At 45.6% G+C, this 22,707-nt stretch overlaps 1 protein-coding gene across 10 annotated transcripts in view; it reads left to right on the top strand.

Annotated features, from left to right (window-relative positions):
- PECAM1 (platelet and endothelial cell adhesion molecule 1) overlaps positions 1–22,707 on the top strand; it is an 82,619-nt gene that overhangs the window by 35,537 nt on the left and 24,375 nt on the right. For 7 of the 10 annotated variants that reach the window (XM_009191013.3, XM_021929322.2, XM_009191012.4 and 4 more), the window contains exons 6-14: positions 892–1,167; positions 3,924–4,172; positions 6,993–7,268; positions 11,004–11,291; positions 12,350–12,457; positions 13,847–13,874; positions 14,913–14,986; positions 17,993–18,046; positions 20,094–20,156. In XM_009191013.3, the coding sequence (XP_009189277.1) occupies positions 892–1,167; positions 3,924–4,172; positions 6,993–7,268; positions 11,004–11,291; positions 12,350–12,457; positions 13,847–13,874; positions 14,913–14,986; positions 17,993–18,046; positions 20,094–20,156 (1,416 nt within the window). The remainder of the gene's footprint in view (positions 1–891; positions 1,168–3,923; positions 4,173–6,992; positions 7,269–11,003; positions 11,292–12,349; positions 12,458–13,846; positions 13,875–14,912; positions 14,987–17,992; positions 18,047–20,093; positions 20,157–22,707) is intronic. The other 3 variants (XM_031657690.1, XM_031657691.1, XM_031657692.1) reach the window with 1 other exon arrangement.

Raw genomic sequence — 22,707 nt, 5'->3', positions numbered from 1 at the left:
TAATGAATATTAAAGCATTAGATTACTCTAAATTCACTATTAGCATTTTTTAAATATCCCTACTCTATATTTTACACAGTTGGAATCTGTGTATATATTCCAGTTTATGGCCTAGGCTTGTTTTTTTGTTGTAAGTGGAAACGACCTATCCCCACTTCTCTGAAGATCCTATGCCCTGGTTGGTATCTGACCTATACTTGATTAAAATTATTTTTCTTTTTTCATAGAGATAAGGTCTCACTATGTTGCCCAGAGGCTGTTCTAGAACTCCTGGGCTTCCTAAGTGTTAGGATTACAGGCGTAAGACCCCACGCCCAGGCAAAATTGTTTTTCAACTGTGTGAGTCATGAAATCAGTTTAGTGAATGATGGCCAGGATTTTAAAAAATGAACTAGAAAAGACTAGAAGCCACTTTTTTGGAGGGATGCGATTATTTAAATACGCATTTCCATGAAACAGCCCATTTCACATAGCTGAACTTTTTTAAGCTATAGTATCTTCATGCTGAAATGCCAAGCTTCCATGAAGTGCTGACAAGAGCCTAGAAAATTCGTAGTGGGCAGGAGGAAGATCATTTCTAAATACAGTGGTTATCTCTGAAGTCATCCGAAGAAAGTTCTGCAGGCGAGATCTAGAGAAGGTGTTTGGCCTTTGGGAAGCTTCAGAAAGCCAGAGACTTGCAGTGAAGAAGCCTGAAGATGCAAGAGTGAGTGAGAAGGGAGGGGGTATGAGAGCAGCCCAGGCAAAAGTTTTAGAGAGGAAAGGTTGAATTTTTAAAGTTAGTTAGGAACAATAGAAGTTGGAAAAGGGGAAGCAGCAAAAAGAGCAGAAGAGGTTCCTCTTGCCCAGGTTTGCACCTGAGTCCAACCGGGTTGCCTTCGTCTCTTGCAGAATCCTTCTCTACACCCAAGTTCCACATCAGCCCCACTGGAATGATCACAGAAGGAGCTCAACTCCACATTAAGTGCACCATTCAAGTGACTCACCTGGCCCAGGAGTTTCCAGAAATCATAATTCAGAAGGACAAGGCGATTGTGGCCCACAGCAGACACGGCAACGAGGCTGTGTACTCAGTCATGGCCATGGTGGAGCACAATGGCAACTACACATGCAAAGTGGAGTCCAGCCGCATATCCAAGGTCAGCAGCATCATCGTCAACGTAACAGGTAGGGCTGCCGCTGCGGGAGGGTGTTGGCATATGGTGGGCTCAAGGAGCCAATATGCTGCAATCCAGCATGGCCAAAGAGAGCTGATACATTTTCTGCCCCTGCTTATCTGAATGGATGTGCTCAGGTGGGGCTTTGGTGCTCGTGGGAAGAAGCCAGTGCAGAGCAAGTTAACAGTCCACTGTGCTTGTTGAGGGTACAGGCTCCGGCACCAAAACTAAACCCTGCCGCTCACTGCTTCTGTGACCTTGGGTGAGTTATTGAACGTGCCACAGCTCTGTGAGATGGTGATGATGACCGCACTCACCTTTTAGGACTGCTATAATGAGATAACTATGCTGTAAGCATGAGCTGAGAGACTTGTACAGAGTAAGACTCTATGAATACTGGTTAATGTTGTCTTTCCTCTCTCATATTTCTCCATCCCCTGTGACAAGCACTATGCTAGATCCCAGACATGGGTCCTGTGACAGGGCCACAAAGGAGAAAGCGTTAGTAAACTCAAAAATAATGATAACATGGTTGGGCATGGTGGCTCACGTCTGTAATCCCAGGACTTGGGAGGTCAAGGTGGGCAGATCACTTGAGGCCAGGAGTTCGAGACCAGCCTGGCCAATATGGTAAAACCCCATCTCTACTAAAAATACAAAAATTAGCTGGGCATGGCAGCATGCCTGTAATCTCACCTACTCGGTAGGCTGAGGCACAAGAATCTCTTGAACCTGGGAGGCAGAGGCTGCTGTGAGCTGAGATTGTGCCACTGTACTCCAGCCTGGGCCACAGAGTGAGACTCTGTCCCAAAAAAAAAAAAAAAAAGAAAAAAATAAGAACAATTACCCTTCGTCAAACACTGTATGATGGGTTTATATACGTTTTCTTTTCTTTTTTTCCAAAAAGGGTAGAGTATGTTTTTCCAAAAATATACTCTACCTTTCTTGTTTATTATGTGTATGCAGTCACTAGAATGTAAGCCGCTGAGAGCAGGAACATTATTTTGTTCAGTGCTACATCCTTAACACCTAGAACAGTGCCTGGCACACAGTAGGAAGTCAATACATATTTGTTGGATGAGGGAATGAGTGTTGGATGACAATGTTTCAGGGGACAGAGAGAGTCAGCACTTCTTGATTGCACGGTGAAGGTGTTCTCGTGTGTCTGCGTTCATACATTCATTCATTCATTTGTTCTCTTATTTACTAAAAGCCTCCTATGTGACAAGCATTGAGTGTGCGGTGTCAGCAACAGTCCCCAGCACCATAGGTAGGCTGCCAACTACCCAACTGGGATATTGGCATATACATTGGGTCCTGCTGGTCTATAGTGTGTGTTAGCAATTTAGTAAATATTGGTCATGACTTACATTTTGATGACTCATGGTATTTTTTTACTGATACAATTTATATTATCTCATTAAAGAAAAGTACAAGTTCAACACATATTGAGCATTTTCTGTATGCTGGGCAACTAACTGGGGATAAAGGGCTACCTAAGACTCGGTTTTACCTGTGAAGAATTCATAGACATAAATAGGCCCGTCTACAGCATTTTGTGATAGAAGCCCAGATGGACTGAGACATTCTGTCTCAGACACTTTCCCTGGATAACTTTCTCCAAGAGGCCTTTCCCTGATTCCCCAAGGCTACGTTCAGTGTTTTTTCTTTTCTTTTCTTTTTTTTTGAGACTGAGTTTTGTTCTTGTTGCCCAGGCTGGGGTGAGGTGGCGTAATCTCGGCTCACTGCAACCTCTACCTCCCGGGTTCAAGCGATTCTCCTGCCTCAGCCTCCTGAGTAGCTAGGATTATAGGCCCCTGCCACCACACCTAGATACTTTTTGTGTTTTTAGTAGAGACGGGGTTTCACCACGTTAGCCAGGCTCGTCTTGATCTCCTGACCTTGTGATCCACCCGCCACAGCCTCCCAAAATGCTTGGATTATAGGCATGAGCCACCACGCCCTGCCAGTTCAGTGTTTTTTCTATGGGCTCTGCCACAAACAGTGCATCTAAATCAATCACTAAATGTAAGCACTTTGAAGTCAGAGACTGTTTCTTATTCACTGCTACTCTAGCAAGGGGCCCACCACAGAGAGAACCTGCAATAAATACTTGTGGGGTGAAATGAGTGAGTGGATAAATAAATGAGTGAATTCATGAATTAATATTTGCTGCATTACAAGCTGCAAAACTTTCCTTTCCTTTTCTTTTTTTTTTTTTGAAACGGAGTTTCACTCTTGTTGCCTAGGCTGGAGTGCAGTGGAGCCATCTCGGCTCACTGCAACCTCTGCCTCCTGGGTTCAAAGGATTCTCTTGCTTCAGCCTCCTGAGTATCTGGGATTACAGGCACCACCATGCCTGGCTAATTTTATATTTTTATTAGAGATGGGGTTTCACTAAGTTGCTCAGGCTGGTCTCAACTCCTGACCTTGGGTGATCCACCCACCTCTGCCTCCCAAAGTGCTGAGATTACAGGTGTGAGCCACCACACCTGACCACAAGTGGCAAAACTTTTCTAATCCTTGTCATTGAAATACATGGGATTAACAAGAAAGGAAAACCTGCCATTGGAATCCTAGGCAAAGAATGAACCCTAATTCCTTACTGGGGTGATCATTAGGTATATGAGAAGCAAAGGAAAACTTTTTGCTGGAAGTGGGAAGTTGGTTCTGCTAAGAGCACCTGACCCAAGGGCCTCTCCAGGAAGGGGCTTTTAGGGTGGTGGCCAGACACATCTCGCTCCATTCCCACTCACTGTGTTTCAGAACTATTTTCCAAGCCCGAACTGGAAACTTCCTTCACACGTCTGGACCAAGGTGAAAGACTGAACCTGTCCTGCTCCATCCCAGGAGCACCTCCAGCCAATTTCACCATCCAGAAGGGAGACATGATTGTGTCTCAGACTCAAAATTTCACCAAGATAGCCTCAAAGGGGGACAGTGGGACGTATATCTGCACTGCAGGTATTGACAAAGTGGTCAAGAAAAGCAACACAGTCCAGATAGTCGTATGTGGTGAGTATATCATTGCTGACTCAGAAGGCATCCGGGGTTGAATGGGAGAAAGGAAATTTATCTGCAGCTGCCGCCCTATCCGGTCTGAGCAGACTCAGGCAGGGTAAGAACTAGAGGGAGAGAAGGGTGAAATCAAAAGGCCAAAGAAACAAGGAGGTACTCCTACTCAGAGCACTGATTCACTGACGATGATGTGACCTCTGACGTGCTAAGATTCTGGCAAGATTCTGCCTCCTGGAACAAGTACCCACCCAAAAGGTCAGGAAGGAAACACTACTTAGTCAATGTTAAACTTTTTTTTTTTTTTCTTTGAGACAGAGTCTCACTCTCTCTCCCAGGCTGGAGTGCAGTGGCACAATCTCAGCTCACTGCAACCTCTGCCTCCTGGGTTCAAGCGATTCTCCTGCCTCAGCCTCCCGAGTAGCTGGGATTACAGGTGCCCACCACCATATCTGGCTAATTTTTGTATTTTTATTTTTCTTATTTTTATTTATTTTTTTATTTATTTTTGAGATGCAGTCTTGCTCTGTCGCCCAGGCTGGAGTGCAGTGGCACGATCTGGGCTCACTGCAAGCTCCGCCTCCTGGGTTCACACGATTCTCCTGCCTCAGCCTCCCGACTAGCTGGGACTACAGGCACCCGCAACCACACCTGGTTAATTTTTTTTTTGTATTTTTAGCAGAGACAGGGTTTCACCATGTTAGCTAGGATAGTCTCGATCTCCTGACCTCACGATCTGCCCGCCTTGGTCTCACAATGTCCTGGGATTACAGGCGTGGGCCACCACACCCAGCCAAGAATATCAAAATTCCATTTTTTCAATCTGTAACCTGGCTAACCCAAAAGGGTAAGACTTCCAGTGGACAGAATGTAGGTGTTTGACCACCAGGAGCTGGGCTTCTCAGGCCTGAATGTGCACGTAAGACCTGGTTAAAATACAGGTTCTGATTCAGTAATTTAGGCCCAGATGGGGCCAGATTCTGCATCTCTAATTAGCTTTTGGTGACGTGGATGCTGTTGGTCTCTGGACCACACTTTGGGTGGTAAGATTCTAGATGATTATAGAACTCCAGTCGAGGCTGGGCGTGGTGGCTCAAGCCTGTAATCCCAGCACTTTGGGAGGCCGAGACGGGCGGATCACAAGGTCAGGAGATTGAGACCATCCTGGTTAACACGGTGAAACCCCATTTCTACTAAAAAATACAAAAAACTAGCCGGGCGAGGTGGCGGCGCCTGTAGTCCCAGCTACTCGGGAGGCTGAGGCAGGAGAATGGCGTAAACCCGGGAGGCGGAGCTTGCAGTGAGCTGAGATCCGGCCACTGCACTCCAGCCTGGGAGACAAAGCGAGACTCCGCCTCAACAACAACAACAAAAAAAAGAACTCCAGTTATGTTGTCACTGTCACTATATTGTTCAGTTATGATCCTTTCATTTAACCTGTGACTGTGTTTTATCAAGCTAAGATTCTATTATAGCTTCAACTGAAGCAGGATTTTTAGCCTATTTTCAGTGCTCTAACCACCTAACTCAAAAGGCAGGAATGCAAGAGACAAATATGTGTTATTGCATTTTATTTTATTTTTTGTTCTTGGGAGGAGGAAATCTCATTGTATAAGATTTAAATAACCTAATGCCTAAATAATGACCTAATATAATTCTTATCTGTTAAGAGACTGAAGCATTAAGAAGAGTTTTTTTTTTTTCTTCTTTCTTTTTTTTTTTTTTGAGATGGAGTTTTGCTCTTGTTGCCCAGGCTGGAGTGCAATGACATGATCTCGGCTCAACAAAGCCTCTGCCTCCTGGTTTCAAGGGATTATCCTGCTTCAGCCTCCCTAGTAGCTAGGATTACAGGCATGCGCCACCATGCCCAGCTAGTTTTGTATTTTCAGTAGAGACAGGGTTTCTCCATGTTGGTCAGGCTGGTCTTGAACTCCTGACCTCAGGTGATCCACCCACCTCAGCCTCCCAAAGTGCTGGGATTATAGGCATGAGCCACCATGACTGACTGAGAAGAATTTAAAAACACATATATTGTCTGGACCTGGTGGATTATGCCTGTAATCCCAACACTTTGGGAGGCCAAGGTGGGTGGATCACCTGAGGTCAGGAGTTTGAGACCAGCCTGGCCAACATGGTGAAATCCCCTCTCTACTGAAAATACAAAAGTTAGCAGGGTGTGGTGGCAGGCACCTGTAATCCCAGCTACTCGGGAGGCTGAGGCAGGAGAATCCCTTGGACCCAGGAGGTAGAGATTGCGGTTAGCCGAGATTGCACCATTGCACTCCAGCCTGGGTGACAGAGCAAGACTCTGTCTCAAAACACACACACACACACACACACACACACAGACATATATATCTTCGGCCAGGTGTGGTGGCTCATACTTATAATCCCAGCACTTTGGGCAGCTGATGTGGGAGGATCACTTGAGTCCAAGAGTTCAAGACCCTGTCTCTACAAAAAATAAAGAATTAGCTAGGTGTGGTGTGCACCTATAGTCCCAGCTACTCGGGAGGCTGAGGTGGGAGGATTGCTTGATTCCGGGAGGTTGTAGTGAGCTGTGATTGCACCACTGCACTCCGGCCTGGGTAACAGAGTGAGACTCTGTCTCAAATACACACACACATACACACACACGCACACATACACACACAGACTGTCAGTCTCATAGGTGTCCTATAAAGGTAAATAAGGCAGGTAGGCATTTGAAATTACAGCAGGGACAGAAAGCAAAGCTTAGGCTTTGGAGGAGAAACTCTTGGGCTGGATGCTTTGCTTGTACCTTCAGTGCCTTTTGGATTATTTCTCCCTCTGTTTTAGAAATGCTCTCCCAGCCCAGGATTTCTCATGACGCCCAGTTTGAGGTCATAAAAGGACAGACCATCGAAGTCAGTTGCCAATCAATCAGTGGAACTTCACCTATTTCTTATCACCTATTAAAAACAAGCAAAATTTTGGAGAATAGTACCAAGAACTCAACTGATCCTGCGGTATTCAAAGACAACCCCACTGAAGACGTAGAATACCAGTGTGTTGCGGATAACTGCCATTCCCACGCCAAAATGTTAAGTGAAGTTCTGAGGGTGAAGGTGATAGGTAAGTTGCTGTGCTGAGAAGAAATCATGTGGGCCTGGGGCATTCGTTCATGCTCAGGGACTGTGGGAAAAATAGGAGAAGTAGGGGGCCAAGCACGGTGGCTCACGCCTGTAATCCCAGCAGTTTGGGAGGCCAAGGCAGGCAAATCATTGAAGTCAGGAGTTCAAGACCAGCCTGGCCAACATGGTGAAACCCCATCTCTACTAAAAATACAAAAATTAGCTGGGCGTAGTGGCGGGCGCCTGTAGTCCCAGCTACTTGGGAGGCTGAGGCATGAGAATTGCTTGAACCCAGGAAGCAGCAGTTGCACTGAGCCAAGATGCGCCGTTGCACTCCAGCCGGGGCAACAACAGCAAAACTCCATCTGGAAAAAAAAAGAGAGAGAGAGAGAGAAGTAGTGGGTGCTTACGCAAAGTCCATACACTAGATATGCACCAAAGCAGGACCAAGGCCCAGTAAAGGAGGCTGGAAAATATTTGGGAGCTATTGATGAAGACAATGTAATCTCTTTCCAGAACCTTTCAACGAACTGCTAAAATATGATAAGCATCAAAGTGTCCTGACTGCAGAAAGCACTGAAGTTTTGCATTTGGGCTCCCTTGGCACTTTCTCCTTTTCAGATATACTGTTCTGAGAATTATAGATCAGGTCTCTGCTGTTGTGACTCCTAGCCGGGCAACCCTGTCTTGTGTGAAATCCACAGCAATGAGAGCTACAGGCTGTGGTCTCATGGGAATTACTAACATTTGCCTGGAATTCTCATCATACTCAAGAGAAATATACCATTGTCTTGGGGGTGGACAGTTTACTTTAAGCCTCTATCTCATGCCTTTCAGAAGGCCTCAGGAGTGCCATTGCTTGCATGTCTTAGATATTTTGCATCCTGTCGTAAAAAGTTTAATAAGGATTCCTCCTCTTCGTCCTTCTTGTTTAGTAACTGCCTATCTACACGTGCTGCTGATGGATGTGAATAGGAGGGAGGGATTCCTGCTTCTATTCATGTAGAGTCTAACAGTAGCCATACCTTTTCAATTGATATTACCATAGGCTGGGTGAGGTAGCTCACACCTGTAATCCCAGCACTTTGGGAGGCTGAGGCAAGCGGATCACCTGAGGTCAGGAATTCAAGACCAGCCTGGCCAACATGGTGAAACCCTGTCTCTACTAAAAACACAAAAAATTAGCTGGTTGTGGTGGTGTGTGCCTGTAATCCCAGCTATTCAGGAGGCTGAGGCACAAGAATCATTTGAACCTGGGAGGCAGAGGTTGCAGTGAGCTGGTATCATTCCACTGCACTGCAGCCTGGGCGACAGAGCAAGACTCCATCTCAAAAAAAAAAAAAAAAAAAAGAATTTAACATTAACATAGACTAAGCACCTAATGGTGTGAGGCATACAAAAAAGAAAGCATATTCTTTGTTTCAAAGCTGTAATAAGAAACACAAGATCTCCTAATTAAATGATGGAGAAACATTTGAATCATAATACAAATAAGCATAGAAAAAATGTTAAAGGTAATGTTTGGTTAATTGTCACATGAACTATATCCCTACAGTGATGGATAGTAATTCAGGGTGTGTCAGACGTCATCTAGCTTCAGTGGGTAAACATTGTGAAAGAGCTGGGCGAGGAGCCAGGGCTTGAGAATGGGTGGGCAGAGAAGGCTGAAGATGGCTGAACATCTCCAGCAGACATATGAGCCAAAGGTTCCACGGGGCACTTCAAAAGACTGCGTGGCCAGGTGGCTTGTGCCTGTAATCCCAGCACTTTGGGAGGCCGAGTCAGGTGGATCACTTGAGCCCAGGAGTTTGAGACTAACTTGGCCAACATGGTGAAACCCCGTCTCTACTAAAAATACAAAAATTAGCCCAGTGTGGAGGTGGGTGCCTGTAGTCCCAGCTACTCAGGTGGCTGAGGCGGGAGAATCGCTTGAATCCAGGAGGTGGAGGTTGCAGTAAGCCAATATCGTGCCACTGCACTCCAGCCTGGGTGACAGAGTGAGACTCTATCTCAAAAAAAAAAAAAGGACTGTGGCCAAATCAGATGGCTGGAAACAAAGGCTGGACGTTGGGAATGGAGAATCACTGGATATGAGTTGAAAAAGTGGGTGAGCCTAAGTGTGAAGGGCGTCAGGTGCCAGTCTCAGGAGTAGGGAACTGTCCTGCGTACAGTGAAAAGCCAAAAGGTGGAAGGAAGGACAGGATGCAAATGAGTTCTCGGAAAGATCCACCTGATGGCTGGATCAGGGAGCAGATATGGGGACTTCAGACCTCATGGCACGTTAGAGGCTAATGCAGAAGCCCATGTGAAGCTGTTGGTTTAAACTGGGTCGATATTAGTGGCTCACATTTACTGACCATGTATGCAACCCTGTGTGAAGTACTGTAGTAAATTGCTCCAATGGAAACTCACAATAACCGCAGAAGACCAGTAATAGCATTGTCATTGTTCTATCATGACACAGGTGAGGCTTAGGGCAGATAGCTGGTGGGTGGTAGGACTGGGATTTGAGCCCACTGGTGTCCCAGGCCCAGAGCGTGGCTTCTTCCATTGTCTTACCACAGCCTGCACTCACAGCAGAGTGACTCATAAGTCACAATACCATCTGCTGACCATCTGCTCTCACACTAGAAGGAAAGTCTACTTGGGAAGACAATTTAGGATCCGAATTTTGGTAGTTGAGGATGGAGCTAGGAAAAGCAGATACAGGAGGTAGCCGAGTTCTGCTTGGACCTACAGGGAGGGAGGCTGGCTGGGCTTCCAGGTGGAAATGCCCAGGTGAAAAGGGAAACTTGGAGTTCAGGAAAGTAACTTGGACTGGAGCCATAGGTTTAGGCATCAGTGGCTCGGAGACAGAAGCTCTGCATGTAGATGAAATCACCCAGGAGGAGAATGGGGACGGAAAACGGAGGACTGAATTTTGCAAAAAGTTCATACTTCAGGGCAAAACAAAGAATAACCTGTGAATAAGAAAGGGGTGCCAGGTAAGAAAGGAAGAGAATCAGAGTCATGAGGAAGCCCAGAAGCCCAGAAAAAGCTGAGTTCCACAGTAAGGCCTGGGCAGCAGCAAAGCTGTGGAGAGCCCGAGGTTGGAAGCCTGGAGGAAGAGCATCTACCACTGAATTTAATCTGCAGGGGACTCAGGGACATTGGTTGGGGAATCAGGTGACCTTCCCAGTTTCTTCAAAACTTGAGATAGAGTGCAGTGTCACAAGATCGTGACTACACAAGAGTGCAGTCAGATTTCAGGGGTAACAAGAAAGTGGGAAATAAGGGTGTCAAAGCATAAAGGAAAAAGGAGAAAAAATGGCCGATAGCTAGAGAAGGCAGTAGGTCAAGATTGTTTGTGGCCTGGCACGGTGTCTCATGCCTGTAATCCCAGTATTTTGGAAGGCTAAGGTGGGCAAATCACTTGAGGTCAGGAGTTCAAGACCAGCCTGGCCAACAGGGCAAAACCCCATCTCTAAAACAACAACAACAAAATCCAAAAAGTTAGCTGGGCCTGGTGGTGCGCACTTGTCATTCCAGCTATTCGGGAGGCTGAGGCAGGAGATTTGCTTGAACCCAGGAGGCAGAGGTTGCAGTAAGTCGAGGTTACGTCACTGCACTCCAGCCTGGGTGACAAGAGTGGGACTCTGTCTCAGAGGAAAAAAAAAAAAGTTGAGTGGTGGCTGTCTCATGTTCCTCTTCCTCTGCCTTTCTTTGCTCAGTGTGAATCCTTTTCCTGCTTTTTCAGCCCCAGTGGATGAGGTCCAGATTTCTATCCTGTCAAATAAGGTTGTGGAGTCTGGAGAGGACATTGTGCTGCAATGCGCTGTGAATGAAGGATCTGGTCCCATCACCTATAGATTTTACAGGGAAAAGGAGGGCAAACCCTTCCACCAAACGACCTTGAATGCCACCCAGGAATTTTGGACCAAGCCGAAGGCTAGCAAGGAGCAGGAGGGGGAGTATTACTGCACAGCCTTCAACAGAGCCAACCATGCCTCCAGTGTCCCCAGAAGCAAAATACTGACAGTCAGAGGTGAGTCAGGGTCTCCACAGCAAGCTGTGCTGTGGGCTCCCAAGGGCAAGACCAGAAAACACACCCCTTGTAAGAGGGAGTTGGGGGGAGTTTAGCTCTTGTGACTGAAGGCTAGGAGACTTAACGTCCTCCAGGCTCTTGGTTGCAAGTGACAGAAACCCACTAGAATTAAGTAAAAAAGAGGAATTGATTATTATAAGGAATTGGAAGAATGTCACATTGTTCCAATTACAAATTCTTGGAAGACTCACCATTGAGTGACCTTGGGTCAGACATCTACCCACAGACCACCTGTGGCCAAGTGGATTGGGTCACGCAGAACAGACATGGTTGGGGAGCCCACTTATGTGGGTGGGGGTGGTTTCCTGGAGAGGAAGAGGACTGAACATACACGCCAAAAAGGAATCTACTCCACTTGGGCCCTGGAGTTGGAGACCAGCCTGGGCAGCATGGTGAAACCCCGTCTCTACGAAAAGTACAAAAATAGGCTGGGCGCAGTGGCTGATACCTGTAATCCCAGCTACTCGGGAGGCTGAGACATGAGAAACACTTGAACCCAGAAGGCAGAGGTTGCAGTAAGCAGAGGTTGCCCCACTGCACTCCAGCCTGGGCAACAGAGCAAGACTCTGCCTCAAAAATCAAACCAACAAAAAATAGCTGAGTGTGGTGGTGTGCTCCTGTAGTCCCAGCTACTCGGGAGGCTGAGGTGGGAAGATTGCTCAAGCCCGGGAAGTTGAGGCTGCAGTGAGCTGTGATCAGCCTCTAGCCTGGGTGACAGAGTGAGACCCTGTTTCAAAAAAGAAAGAAAAAAAAGTCTACCCCAGCAAAGCTGGTTTGTTCCCTCCTTGAGGACCAGAGCTGACCTCTATTTGTAGCAGAAACAATCATTTCTGCACCAGCTCTGAGTGCAGAACCCCTCAGAGGTATTTGGCAAGCTGCCAGTTACAAGAGCTGTGAGAATCAGTCTGACTTTTGTTGCTTAAGCCTGATGTTATGTCTTCCTGGTAGAGGAAGAGCCTATATAAAAAAAAAAAAATTTTTTTTGTTTTGTTTTTCAGTCGTTCTTGCCGCATGGAAGAAAGGACTTATTGCAGTGGTTGTCATCGGAGTGATCATTGCTTTCTTGATCATTGGGGCCAAATGTTATTTTCTGAGGAAAGCCAAGGGTGAGCATAGTTCTTTCCTTCCATACTGACTGGTCGTCCTTGCCAGGAAACCAGCCAGGGATACGTGGTGCTTTTCCGACCCCTGGATTCAGCTAGGCAAAAGTGAAAGCTATTACTTTCCTCGTTGGGCAAACCAGAAAAGATAAATTTGGGGGGAAATTGCATCTTCGTGTGGTTAGAAGAAGCCATTTCTGTAGATTTGTCCACACCTAGTCCTGTAATGCATGCAGAGTGGGATGCAAGCGTCTTGGAGACACATACATGTGGATAACACCCACATGTTACACACACACATTGATTGCTTGGTAATTAACCTGGCAGTTGTGCTATGACTTCTACCCTATGCTTGGGGTTAGCTAAGTAAGCCCAGCTGAGCAGCCAGGACCACTCAATAACCAGGAATCAGAGTCAGCTGTCCAAGACTCAAGGAAAAGGGCAGAGCATCAGTAAATTCTGCAAAAAATTTTTTGGGGGATAAGGTAGGTTCTTTTGGAGCCTCTGGTGCTGCTGCCTAGGATGGGAGGGGCAGATGGGATGAGGAGGGGCCCTGGGTTTTGTCAGGAAAGCTGCTACCCATCAGGGAAGAGAGAGCAACACCCTCTCATTGGTCTCAGGCCAGCTTCGAGTTCCAAGTGCAGGGATTGATTTGGCCTTTACTTTTTGTAATTATCTGGAATCAAAGAGCGTGGTCAGGCATGGTGGCTCACACCTGTAATTCCAGCACTTTGGGAGCCAAGGCAGGTGGATCACTTGAGGTCAAGAGTTCAAGACTAGTTGGGACAACATGGCGAAACCCCGATCTCTACTAAAAATACAAAAATTGGCCAGACGTGGTGATGGGCGCCTGTAATCGCAGCTACTCGGGAGGCTGAGGCAGGAGAATCCCTTGAACCCAGTGAGCCCAGATCATACCACTGTACTCCGGCCTGGGCAACAGAGCAAGACTCTGTCTCAAAAAGAGAGAGAGAGAGAGAAAGAGAGGGAGAGAGCTGCCTGCTTATCTGGCTGATCTGATTCCTGTATCATTGTCTCTTTTTCCATCACATTTCACTAACAAAAATCACTTCTGGCTAAAATAGTCAAGAGATCATGTTTCTGGGGAAATATCTTGATATAAAACCAAGAGAATACCTCTTTCTTTTCTGTCTTTTGTAAAAGAGTGAATATGTTTGGCTTCCTTTTCTCTCTTTTTCTGGGTATTCAATCTTCTGGAAAGTCAAATGTAGTTGAAAAGAGTGTTCCTTCACAGCTTACTAGGAGTAAAAGAAAGAAAAGAAAGTGTTTTCTATCTATTAGGTTAGTGCAAAAGTAATTGGCATTTTGGCCATTAGAGTAGTATGGAGGTGGGCACCATATACTGACTTTGATTTTTCTTTTTCTTTTTTAAAGCCAAGCAGATGCCAGTGGAAATGTCCAGGTGAGTGTAGTTGTAAGAAGGGGGCGGCTGCTCTGTGAGCACAGTGGACATGTCTGAAGCGAGGTTCTGGTCATTAGGAAGTTTTCAGTGGCTCTGGCAAACTCAGAAAAATATAGGCCTTCCTTGGGTGTGAGTTTTGTGTGTGTGTGTGTGTGTGTGTGTGTGTGTGTGTACGTGCGCATGCGCGCGCATATCTCAGTGGAAGGTTGCCAATTGTCCTTTCATGGGGAGGAATGGCTTTTATTCTGAGATCATGTCCTTCCTACATGATTATTTGTGAAATCTCCTTTTCCTTATGAAATTATAATGGTAATAGATGATTTTTTTTAATTTGGCAAAATAGAGTTGGCATTTAAAAAATAGTTTTACTACCTTTACAGTTCCTGAAATCTGAAATCCAAAAGTATAGAAATGATTGCTCTGTTCCAGAGAGAAACAGTAGCACAGCATAAGGAATTCAGGGGCTTGGGAGTAGCCTGTGAAGGACTCCCGGTATTCATGTCCCCTTTGGTCCTGATACTTATTTTAATAGGAAAAAGTTTTATCACTGCCAAGCATGGTGGCTCGCGCCTGTAATCCCAGCACCTTGGGATGCCAAGGCGGGCAGATCACCTGAGGTCAGGAGTTCAAGACCCACCTGGCCAACATGGTGAAACCCCATCTCTACTAAAAATACAAAAAGTAACCAGGCATGGTGGTGCACTCCTGAAATCCCAGCTACTTGGGAGGCTGAGGCATGAGAATCGCTTGAACCCAGGAGGCGGAGGCTGCAGTGAGGCAAGATTGCACTGCTGCACTCCAGCCTGGACGACAGAGTGAGACTCTGTCTAAAAAAAAAAAAGTTTTTTCACATAATCCTTGGAGCTACCAAAAAATATTAGTTTTCCAAATGAGACAGTGAGTTAAGTTTTCCTTACCTTGGAAAACTCTTCCTGGTTTTCTCATGATCTTCCTTTGATAACTTCATTGGTTTGGGGTTAGAATAACAACAAGAAATATATCTATATGTTGTTTTCCCTTTTTATATTTCATTTTAAGGCCCGCAGTACCACTTCTGAACTCCAACAACGAGAAAATGTCAGATCCCAGTATGGAAGCTAACAGTCACTACGGTAAAGTCACGGTCTCCTGCCATTGCTAATTTTCCCCAGCTTGCTACATACTTCCTTATCCCTCTCAGAAGCAGAATTTGTAAGTAGTGGGAATGCAGTTGGAAGAGAAACCCTGGCTTCAACAGGGTACTTCATCTCATCAGCCACTGGGCCGTGAGCTAATATACAGAAACGTAAAAGGAAAGGTAGCACATTTTATTCTAACTTCGCCACCTTCTAAACTCCCCATAGATGAAAGATAGAGAATAATCATAACACCTTGTTACCTTCAAAGACTTTGACATTGTTCCAGCATAATATTATCATTCTCCATTTTCAAGACAGAGACCAGATATTGAATGAAAACACTGGTAAAACATCTTCTTAGATGGAAGTATTACAAACACAAGACAGTTTTCCTTCAAATTTGCCACAAAGGGAAAGCAATTTCAATATTCTTTTAGTAGAGGCATAGAAAAAAAAGTGTTCCAATTAAGAAATATCTAGTCATAAGGCTCATCACTAGCATCAGGGTCAGCTCAGCTGAATGATAGCCAGTCCTAGGAGTTCTTAATCCCAGCTTAGTAAGAAAATTGCTCAAGCATTTCAGCAGGGATGCTACTTACTTCCCAGAGGGGGCTATAATTACATCACACAAAAAGTCCTGTCCCAGACCAAATTTGGAACACTCTTCCTCTTTTCTTTCTTCCTTCCTTCCTTCTTTCCTTCTTTCTTTCTTCCCTTCTTTCTTCTCTTTCTTTCTTTCCTTCCTTCCTTCCTTCCTTCCTTCCTTCCTTCCTTCCTTCCTTCCTTCCTTCCTTCCTTCCTCCTTCCTTCCTTCTTCCCTTCCCTTCCCCTTCCCTTCCCCTTCCCTTCCCCTTCCCTTCCCCTCCCCTCCCCTCCCCTTCCCTTCCTTTCACAGGGTCTTCCTAGGCCTGCAGTGGTGCAATCTCACCTCACTGCAGCCTCTACCTCCCAGGCTGAGGTGATCCTCCCATCTCAACCTCCTGAGTAGCTGGGATCACAGGCATGCACCACCATGCCCAGCTAATTTTTATTTTTTGTAGAGATGGCACTCTACAATCCACTAGTTTCAGACTCCTGGGCTTAAGCAATCCTTCTGCCTTGGCCTCCCAAAGTACTGGATTATGGGTGTGAGCCGCTGAGCCCAGCCACTTTTATTGCTTTATCAGCAGGTTTGGTCAGAGAATGCTCACGTTCTTTTCTAATTCTGTAAGTATCTCACAAAATAAGAAATTTTTAGGATATACCTTTTACAGAGACATATTTTGCTTGAGAAATATGTTTTAAGAATTGAGTAATTCATATAGTATTGAGTCATAAACTTTAAAAAAGGAAAATAAAATATTTGTAGTAATAAAAGTAGTGTGTCAGTAAATAGAAAAGAGCAAATATATTGTTTAAGAAACTATATTCTAGGCTGTGCGTGGTGGCTCATGCCTGTAATTTCAACACTTTGGGAGGCCGAGGCAGGTGGATCACTTGAGGTCAGGAGTTTAAAACCACCCTGGCCAACATGGTGTAACCCTGTCTCTACTAGAAATGCAAAAAATTAGCCGGGCATGGTGTGCATGTTTGTAATCCCAGCTACTCAGGAGGCTGAGGCAGGAGAATCGCTTGAACCTGGGAGGCGGAGGTTGCAGTGACCTGAGATCACAACATTGCACTCCAGCCTGAGCAACAAGAGTGAAACTCCATCTCAAAGAAAGAAAGAAAAAGAAAGGAAGGAAGGAAGGAAGGAAGGAAGGAAGGAACTATATTCAGGCCAGGCATGGTAGTTTATGCCTGTAATCCCAGCTCTTTGGGAAGCTGAGGTGGGAGGATCACTTGAGGCCAGGAGTTCAAGACCAGCCTGTGCAACAAAACGAGACCCCCCATCTCTTAAAAAAAAAAAAAAAAAAAGGTAAATATTTACCAAAAAGTAATCTACTGCTACAGAAAAAATAATACCGTTTTGGCATAAGGGGCTTCTGTCGGTGATTTGTATTATTTATATATAAGTACGACATTTAACTAAATTAAATGTTGATATAGGTTTATATGAAAATAAGATTTTTCTCCAAATTTCCAAATACTCCAATTCTTATTATATCATCTCTGCATAGATTATTTCAATTTATAAATATATTTTAATAATTATGATAGTAATTAATTCAAATACATGATGGAAAACCGTGTGTTCAAGAATAGTATTTGTGACATTTGTAAGAATTCTTTGTAATAAAGGACAACTTAATAAAAAAAAAAAGACAAAAGTGGTCTTTGTCCATGCCCACTGAGATGATAACCTGGAGATACTGCTATTTCTTTAAACTATGTTTTCATCAATCCAGTTCTCCAACTAGACAGGCTTAATTAACTAATGTCCTTCATGTTTATGAGTACTAGCTGGTCCCTTCCAGAATTTCTCATGAACTTGCTCACATTGAACAATTCTGAATTCCAAATAGTTCACAAACAGAAGTGCCTCTGCCATGGGATGGTAGACGTCCCACCAGTGTTAGAAAAAGACCACACAGGCCTGGCACGGTGGCTCACGACTGTAATCCCAGCACTTTGGGAGGCCAAGGAGGGCAGATCACATGAGGTCAGGAGTTTGAGACCAGCCTGGCCAACATGGTGAAATCCCAACTCTACTAAAAATACAAAAATCAGCCGGGTGTGGTGGTGCGCTCCTATAATCCCAGCTACCCAGGAGGCTGAGGCAGGAGAATCGCTGGAACCCAGGAGGAAGAGGCTTCAGTGAGCCAAGATCGCACCACTGCACTCCAGCCCAGGTAACAGAGCAAGACATCGTCTCAAAAAAAAAAAAGAAAAAGACTACACAGTAGGTCAAATGGAGGCCACAGGGAGACCAACGAGGGGACCCAGGACTCAGAAACAATGCTGACTGTCACTACACTGAATAAATCAGACTTGACTTTGTTGGGGGCACTGAATTTTTAAAAGGTTTTAGAAAACTAGAATTTCCCTTGTCACTCATCCTACTTGTTATTTTTCAACTAGGTCACAATGATGATGTCGGAAACCATGCAATGAAACCAATAAATGATAATAAAGGTAATTATCTAATTACATGTTTTTATTAGAACCAACTTTTACATTAAAAAAAAAAAGACTCACAGGAAAAGAAAACTAAAACTTGAAGGACTGTGGATAATTTCCCACCTCTCTTAATGACCCTGTACCCAGCTGATGCATCAAGGGAGGTGGCTAGTTGCTTTCACCAGAGATGCTATCTAGTGTCCTCAGTAGGAAAGTCACCTAAATCAAAGTAGGGAAGAACTGGGTTATATCCAAAAAACAACTTCCTGACTCATAATGGGCTACTGGGTAAGGCAGTGGGACCTCTTTTCCCTTGGGTATTGAGGTGGTGATTTTTAAAGACAATTGTACTGCTCTCTTCTGCCAGAAGCACTGGCAGGGATTGGACTAAATCATTTTTCAAAATTCCTTTTGCTCTGGGCTGCTGCCATGGGAGCTAAGGCTCCTAAGGAAGAGAAAGGATTCCGCTAAGATCTCTTCCTTTCTTTCTTTTTTTTTTTCTTGAGACAAGAGTCTTGTTCTGTCACCCAGGCTGGAGTGCAGTGGTACGATCTCGACTCACTGCAACCTCCACCTCCCGGGTTCAAGCAATTCTCCTGCCTCAGCCTCCCAAGTAACCAGGACTACAGGCGCCCGCCACCACGCCCAGCTAATTTTTGTATTTTTAGTAGAGACAGGGTTTCACTGTTTTGGCCAGGCTGGTCTTGAACTCCTGACCTCGTTATCCGCCCGCCTCAGCCTCCCAAAATGCTGGAATTGCAGGTGTGAGCCACTGCGCCTGGCTCTTTTTTTTTCTTTTAATACAGAGTCTTACTCTGTTGCGCAAGCTGGAGTACAGTGGCACAATCTCGGCTCACTACAGCCTCTGCCTACTGGGTTCAAGCCATTCTTGTGCCTCAGCCTCCCAAGTAGCTGGGATGACAGGTGTGTGTCACTACCCCCAGTTAATTTTTGTATTTTTCGTATTGGTGGGTTTTTACCATGTTGGCCAGGCTGATGAACTCCTGACCTCAGGTGATCTGCCCGCCTCAGCCTCCCTAAGTACTGGGATTAGAGGCATGAGCCACCACACTCAGCCTGAAATGTATCTTTGACTGCAGAATCATTGTTTTGGTAGCTGATGAGAGTCCCTGTTCTTTAGGGCTTTAAAAACAAAACGGTAATATTTTTGACTTGAAGACAAACTACTTTTCTAGCTTTCACCTTGTACCCTGGGCGATTTCATTCACTTGTATGCCTCATACTTCCAAGTATTTTAGGCTAGTGACCCCTGTTCCCCATTTCCTGAAATCCTCTTGGTCTCAGAGGCAGCTTTGCCTGTGGCTGTGGAGAAGGCTTCCAGCACCTTGAGTGAGACTAAACTGGGAGAACTGCTGGGGCTGATACTGGGCTGTTATCTGTCTCTACTGACCTGTTCCAAGTCTCCCCACTGTAGAAACAGGGACCTAGGCCAGGGGGTCCCTCCACATCTTGGTAACAGGAGTCAGGGAGGAAACCATGGGCCCCGAGGCCCTGTGTCTGTCTCCTGGACCAGTGCGGGGGTTTGTACTCCCTTCCTCATCCCGAATGGAATTAAGCCTGTGTCTGGCTGCCCCCTCAAAATACAGAATACTTTAATAACCTGAATGAAAATCTGGCCAGGCGCAGTGGCTCATGCCTGTAATCCCAGCACTTTGGGAGGCTGAGGTGGGCGGATCACTTGAGGTCAGGAGTTCAAAACCAGCCTGGCCAATATGGTGAAACCCTGTCTCTACTAAAAATACAAAAATTAACCCTGTCTCTACTAAAAATACAAAAATTAGCCGGGCGTGGTGGTGCACACCTGTAATCCCAGCTACTCAGGAGGCTGAGGCAGGAGAATCACTTGAACCCAGAAGGTGGAGGCTGTAGTTAGCTAAGATCGCACCACTGCACTCCAGCCTGGGCAACACAGTGAGACTCTGTCTCAAAAAAAAAAAAAAAAAAAAAAAAGAACCAGAAAGGAAAGTCTCTACTTCTATGATCTGACGTGCCCACAAGAGATTCCACCTAAAAAACAAGTTGCTGTGGTTTCTTTGAGCAGAGCCTCTGACCTCAGACGTGCAGTACACGGAAGTGCAAGTGTCCTTAGCTGAGCCTCACAAAGGTAAGTGCCACTCGAGTGAGTCCCCAGGCATTGCCTTTGGCTTGGGTGTAAACCCCAGGGGTGGGGGGCTGCTGTGTTCAGTGAGAAGAGTCTGTGCACCCTCCAGTCGCTCCAAAGGAAGTGATTAGCAGACCTACCGGCCTGCTAAGACTGGAAGGAGCAAAGGCCCTGGCCCTGGACCTGTCTCTGAGCTATAAAATTTCAATAATTTAAAAGAAAAAAACGAATAGGGCGCATTACACCTGCAATCCTGGCACTGGGAGGCCAAGGTCGTGGATCACCCTGAGGATCCAGGAGTTCGAGACCAGCCTGACCAACATGGTGAAGCCTGTCTCTACTAAAATACAGAGTAGCTGGGGATGGTGAAATGCACCTGTAATCCCAGCTACTCTCAGGACTGAGGCAGGAGTCGCTTGAACCTGGAAGGCAGAGAGGTTGCAGTGAGCTGAGATTGTACCCTGCGACAGACTGGGCTGACAGAGCAAGACTCCATCTCAAAAAATATATATATATATATATATATGAAAAAATATATATATAAAAAAATATATATATATGAAAAAAATATATATAAATATATATATATGAAAATATATATATGTTTTCTTTGTGTATATACAATATATTTTTATAATATATTTTATGTATTTTTATTTTTATATATTTTATGTATATTTATATTATTTATATATTTTTAATAATATATATATATTTTTTTCTTTGGTGAGACAGAGTCTCACTCTGTTGCCCAGGCTGGAGTGCAGTGATGCAATCTCAGCTCACTGCAACCTCTGCCTCCTGGGTTCAAGCGATTCTCCCACCTCAGCCTCCTGAGTAGCTGGGATTACAGGTGTGCACCACCACAGCCGGCAAAATTTTTTTTTTTTTTTTTTTTTTGTATTTTTAGTGGAGATGGGGTTTCACCATGTTGGCCAGCATGAATTAGAACATCTGACCTCAAATGATCCACCCACCTCAGCCTCCCAAAGTGCTGCGATTACAGGCATGAGCCACCATACCCAGCCTCAATAATTTTAAAACTTAATTAAAGAAAAATAGAGACAGAGTTTCGCCATGTTGCCCTGGCTGGTCTCAAATTCCTAGGTTCAAGCGATCTACCCACTTTTGTCTCCCAAAGTGCTGGGATTACAGGCAGAAGCCACCACACCTGGCCAATTTTTGATAATTATTAGTTATGATACTACTAATAATAGGTAAGATTTATTAAGCACTTACTAAGTGCCAGGGAATTAGGAAGTACTGAGCAATTTGTTCACACCCAGTGTGTTCCTAAAGTTGCTTGTGCAGACTGAATGTGTGTAAATCAAATGCATGTTTCAAGGTATCGAGTGCTTTGCCATTTAGAGGGACACTTAGGTAAAGGCTTTTGAAAGCACAAGATCCCTGTCCGTGTGAGCAGTGGCACTGATTTTACACCTTGGGTTTTGTTTTTGTGTATGTGGTTCTCTCAAGGGCAGGCTGGCCTGGAAGTCCCTGTCTCTGATTCTGTGCTGGGGAAATGGATGCAGAGTGGGCTGCTTCATAGCAAATGCTAGAACATCAATCTCGTTTGCTTTGGGCACCATAAAAAACATGCATCTCCTGGCCAGGCACGGCGGCTCACACCTGTAATCCCAGTACTTTGGGGGGCCAAGGCAGGCGGATCACTTGAGGCCAGGAGTTTGAGACCAGCCTGGCCAACACGGTGAAACCCCATCTCTACTAAAAATACAAAAATTAGCTGGGTGTCGTGGCGTGTGCCTGTAATCCAAGCTACTGGGGAGGCTGAGGCAGAAGAATCGCTTGAACCCAGGAGGCAGAAGTTGCAGTGAGCCAAGATCACGCCACTGCTTTCCAGCCTGGGCGGCAGAGCAAGACTGTGTCTAAAAAAAAATTAAAAATGCATCTCCTAACCCTCCTCCTCCTTTGCTAATCCAGATTGGGCAGTACACAGTCCCCGGGGGTCACTGCACACTCCTGCACGCTCAAAGGAAACAGTGGCTCCTGCACGCTCAAAGGAAGCAGTCTCAGAATCTTCCTGCCCAGCTGGGAAGCTCCCTGGGATCATTGCCATCTGTCTCCCTTCCTCTGAGGCTAACCCCAGGCTGCATCCACCTAGCCAGGCAGGCCTGGGGCAGTTTTCCAGACTGTGCAGGCTGAATGCGTGCAGTTTTCCAGGCTGTGCCAGCCAGACCACATGGCAATGGGGTCCTGAAATCACCCCTTGCTCCATGATCTGGGAAGAGTCTTGCACTTCTCCTTTTCTTCCCTTTTTGAGCCTGGGCTGAGTGTCAGCAGGTGTATGCACAGAACTTTCCTTACAGAGGAAAGTAAGGAAATGCCCCGCAGAGCCGCTGGGCTGTATGCTGCACCACTGGGGCACACTCCCATAGCCTACCAACAGAATGGCCCCCGGGGATTGTGTACTGCCCAATCTGCATAACTCACTTCCGAGTCTAGGCTGGACCTGAGAGGGGTGGGGAACATGGCAGGCCTGAAGCTCTCTTCCTCTTGTTTTTTTTTTTTTTTTTAAAGACAGTCTTGCTCTTGT

This window comes from Papio anubis, chromosome 17, assembly GCF_008728515.1.
Source record: "Papio anubis isolate 15944 chromosome 17, Panubis1.0, whole genome shotgun sequence".
In the NCBI taxonomy this organism is placed as follows: Eukaryota; Metazoa; Chordata; class Mammalia; order Primates; family Cercopithecidae; genus Papio; species Papio anubis.
The sequence above is the reverse complement of the archived record's forward strand: the minus strand, read 5'-3'. Positions and strand labels throughout refer to the sequence as shown.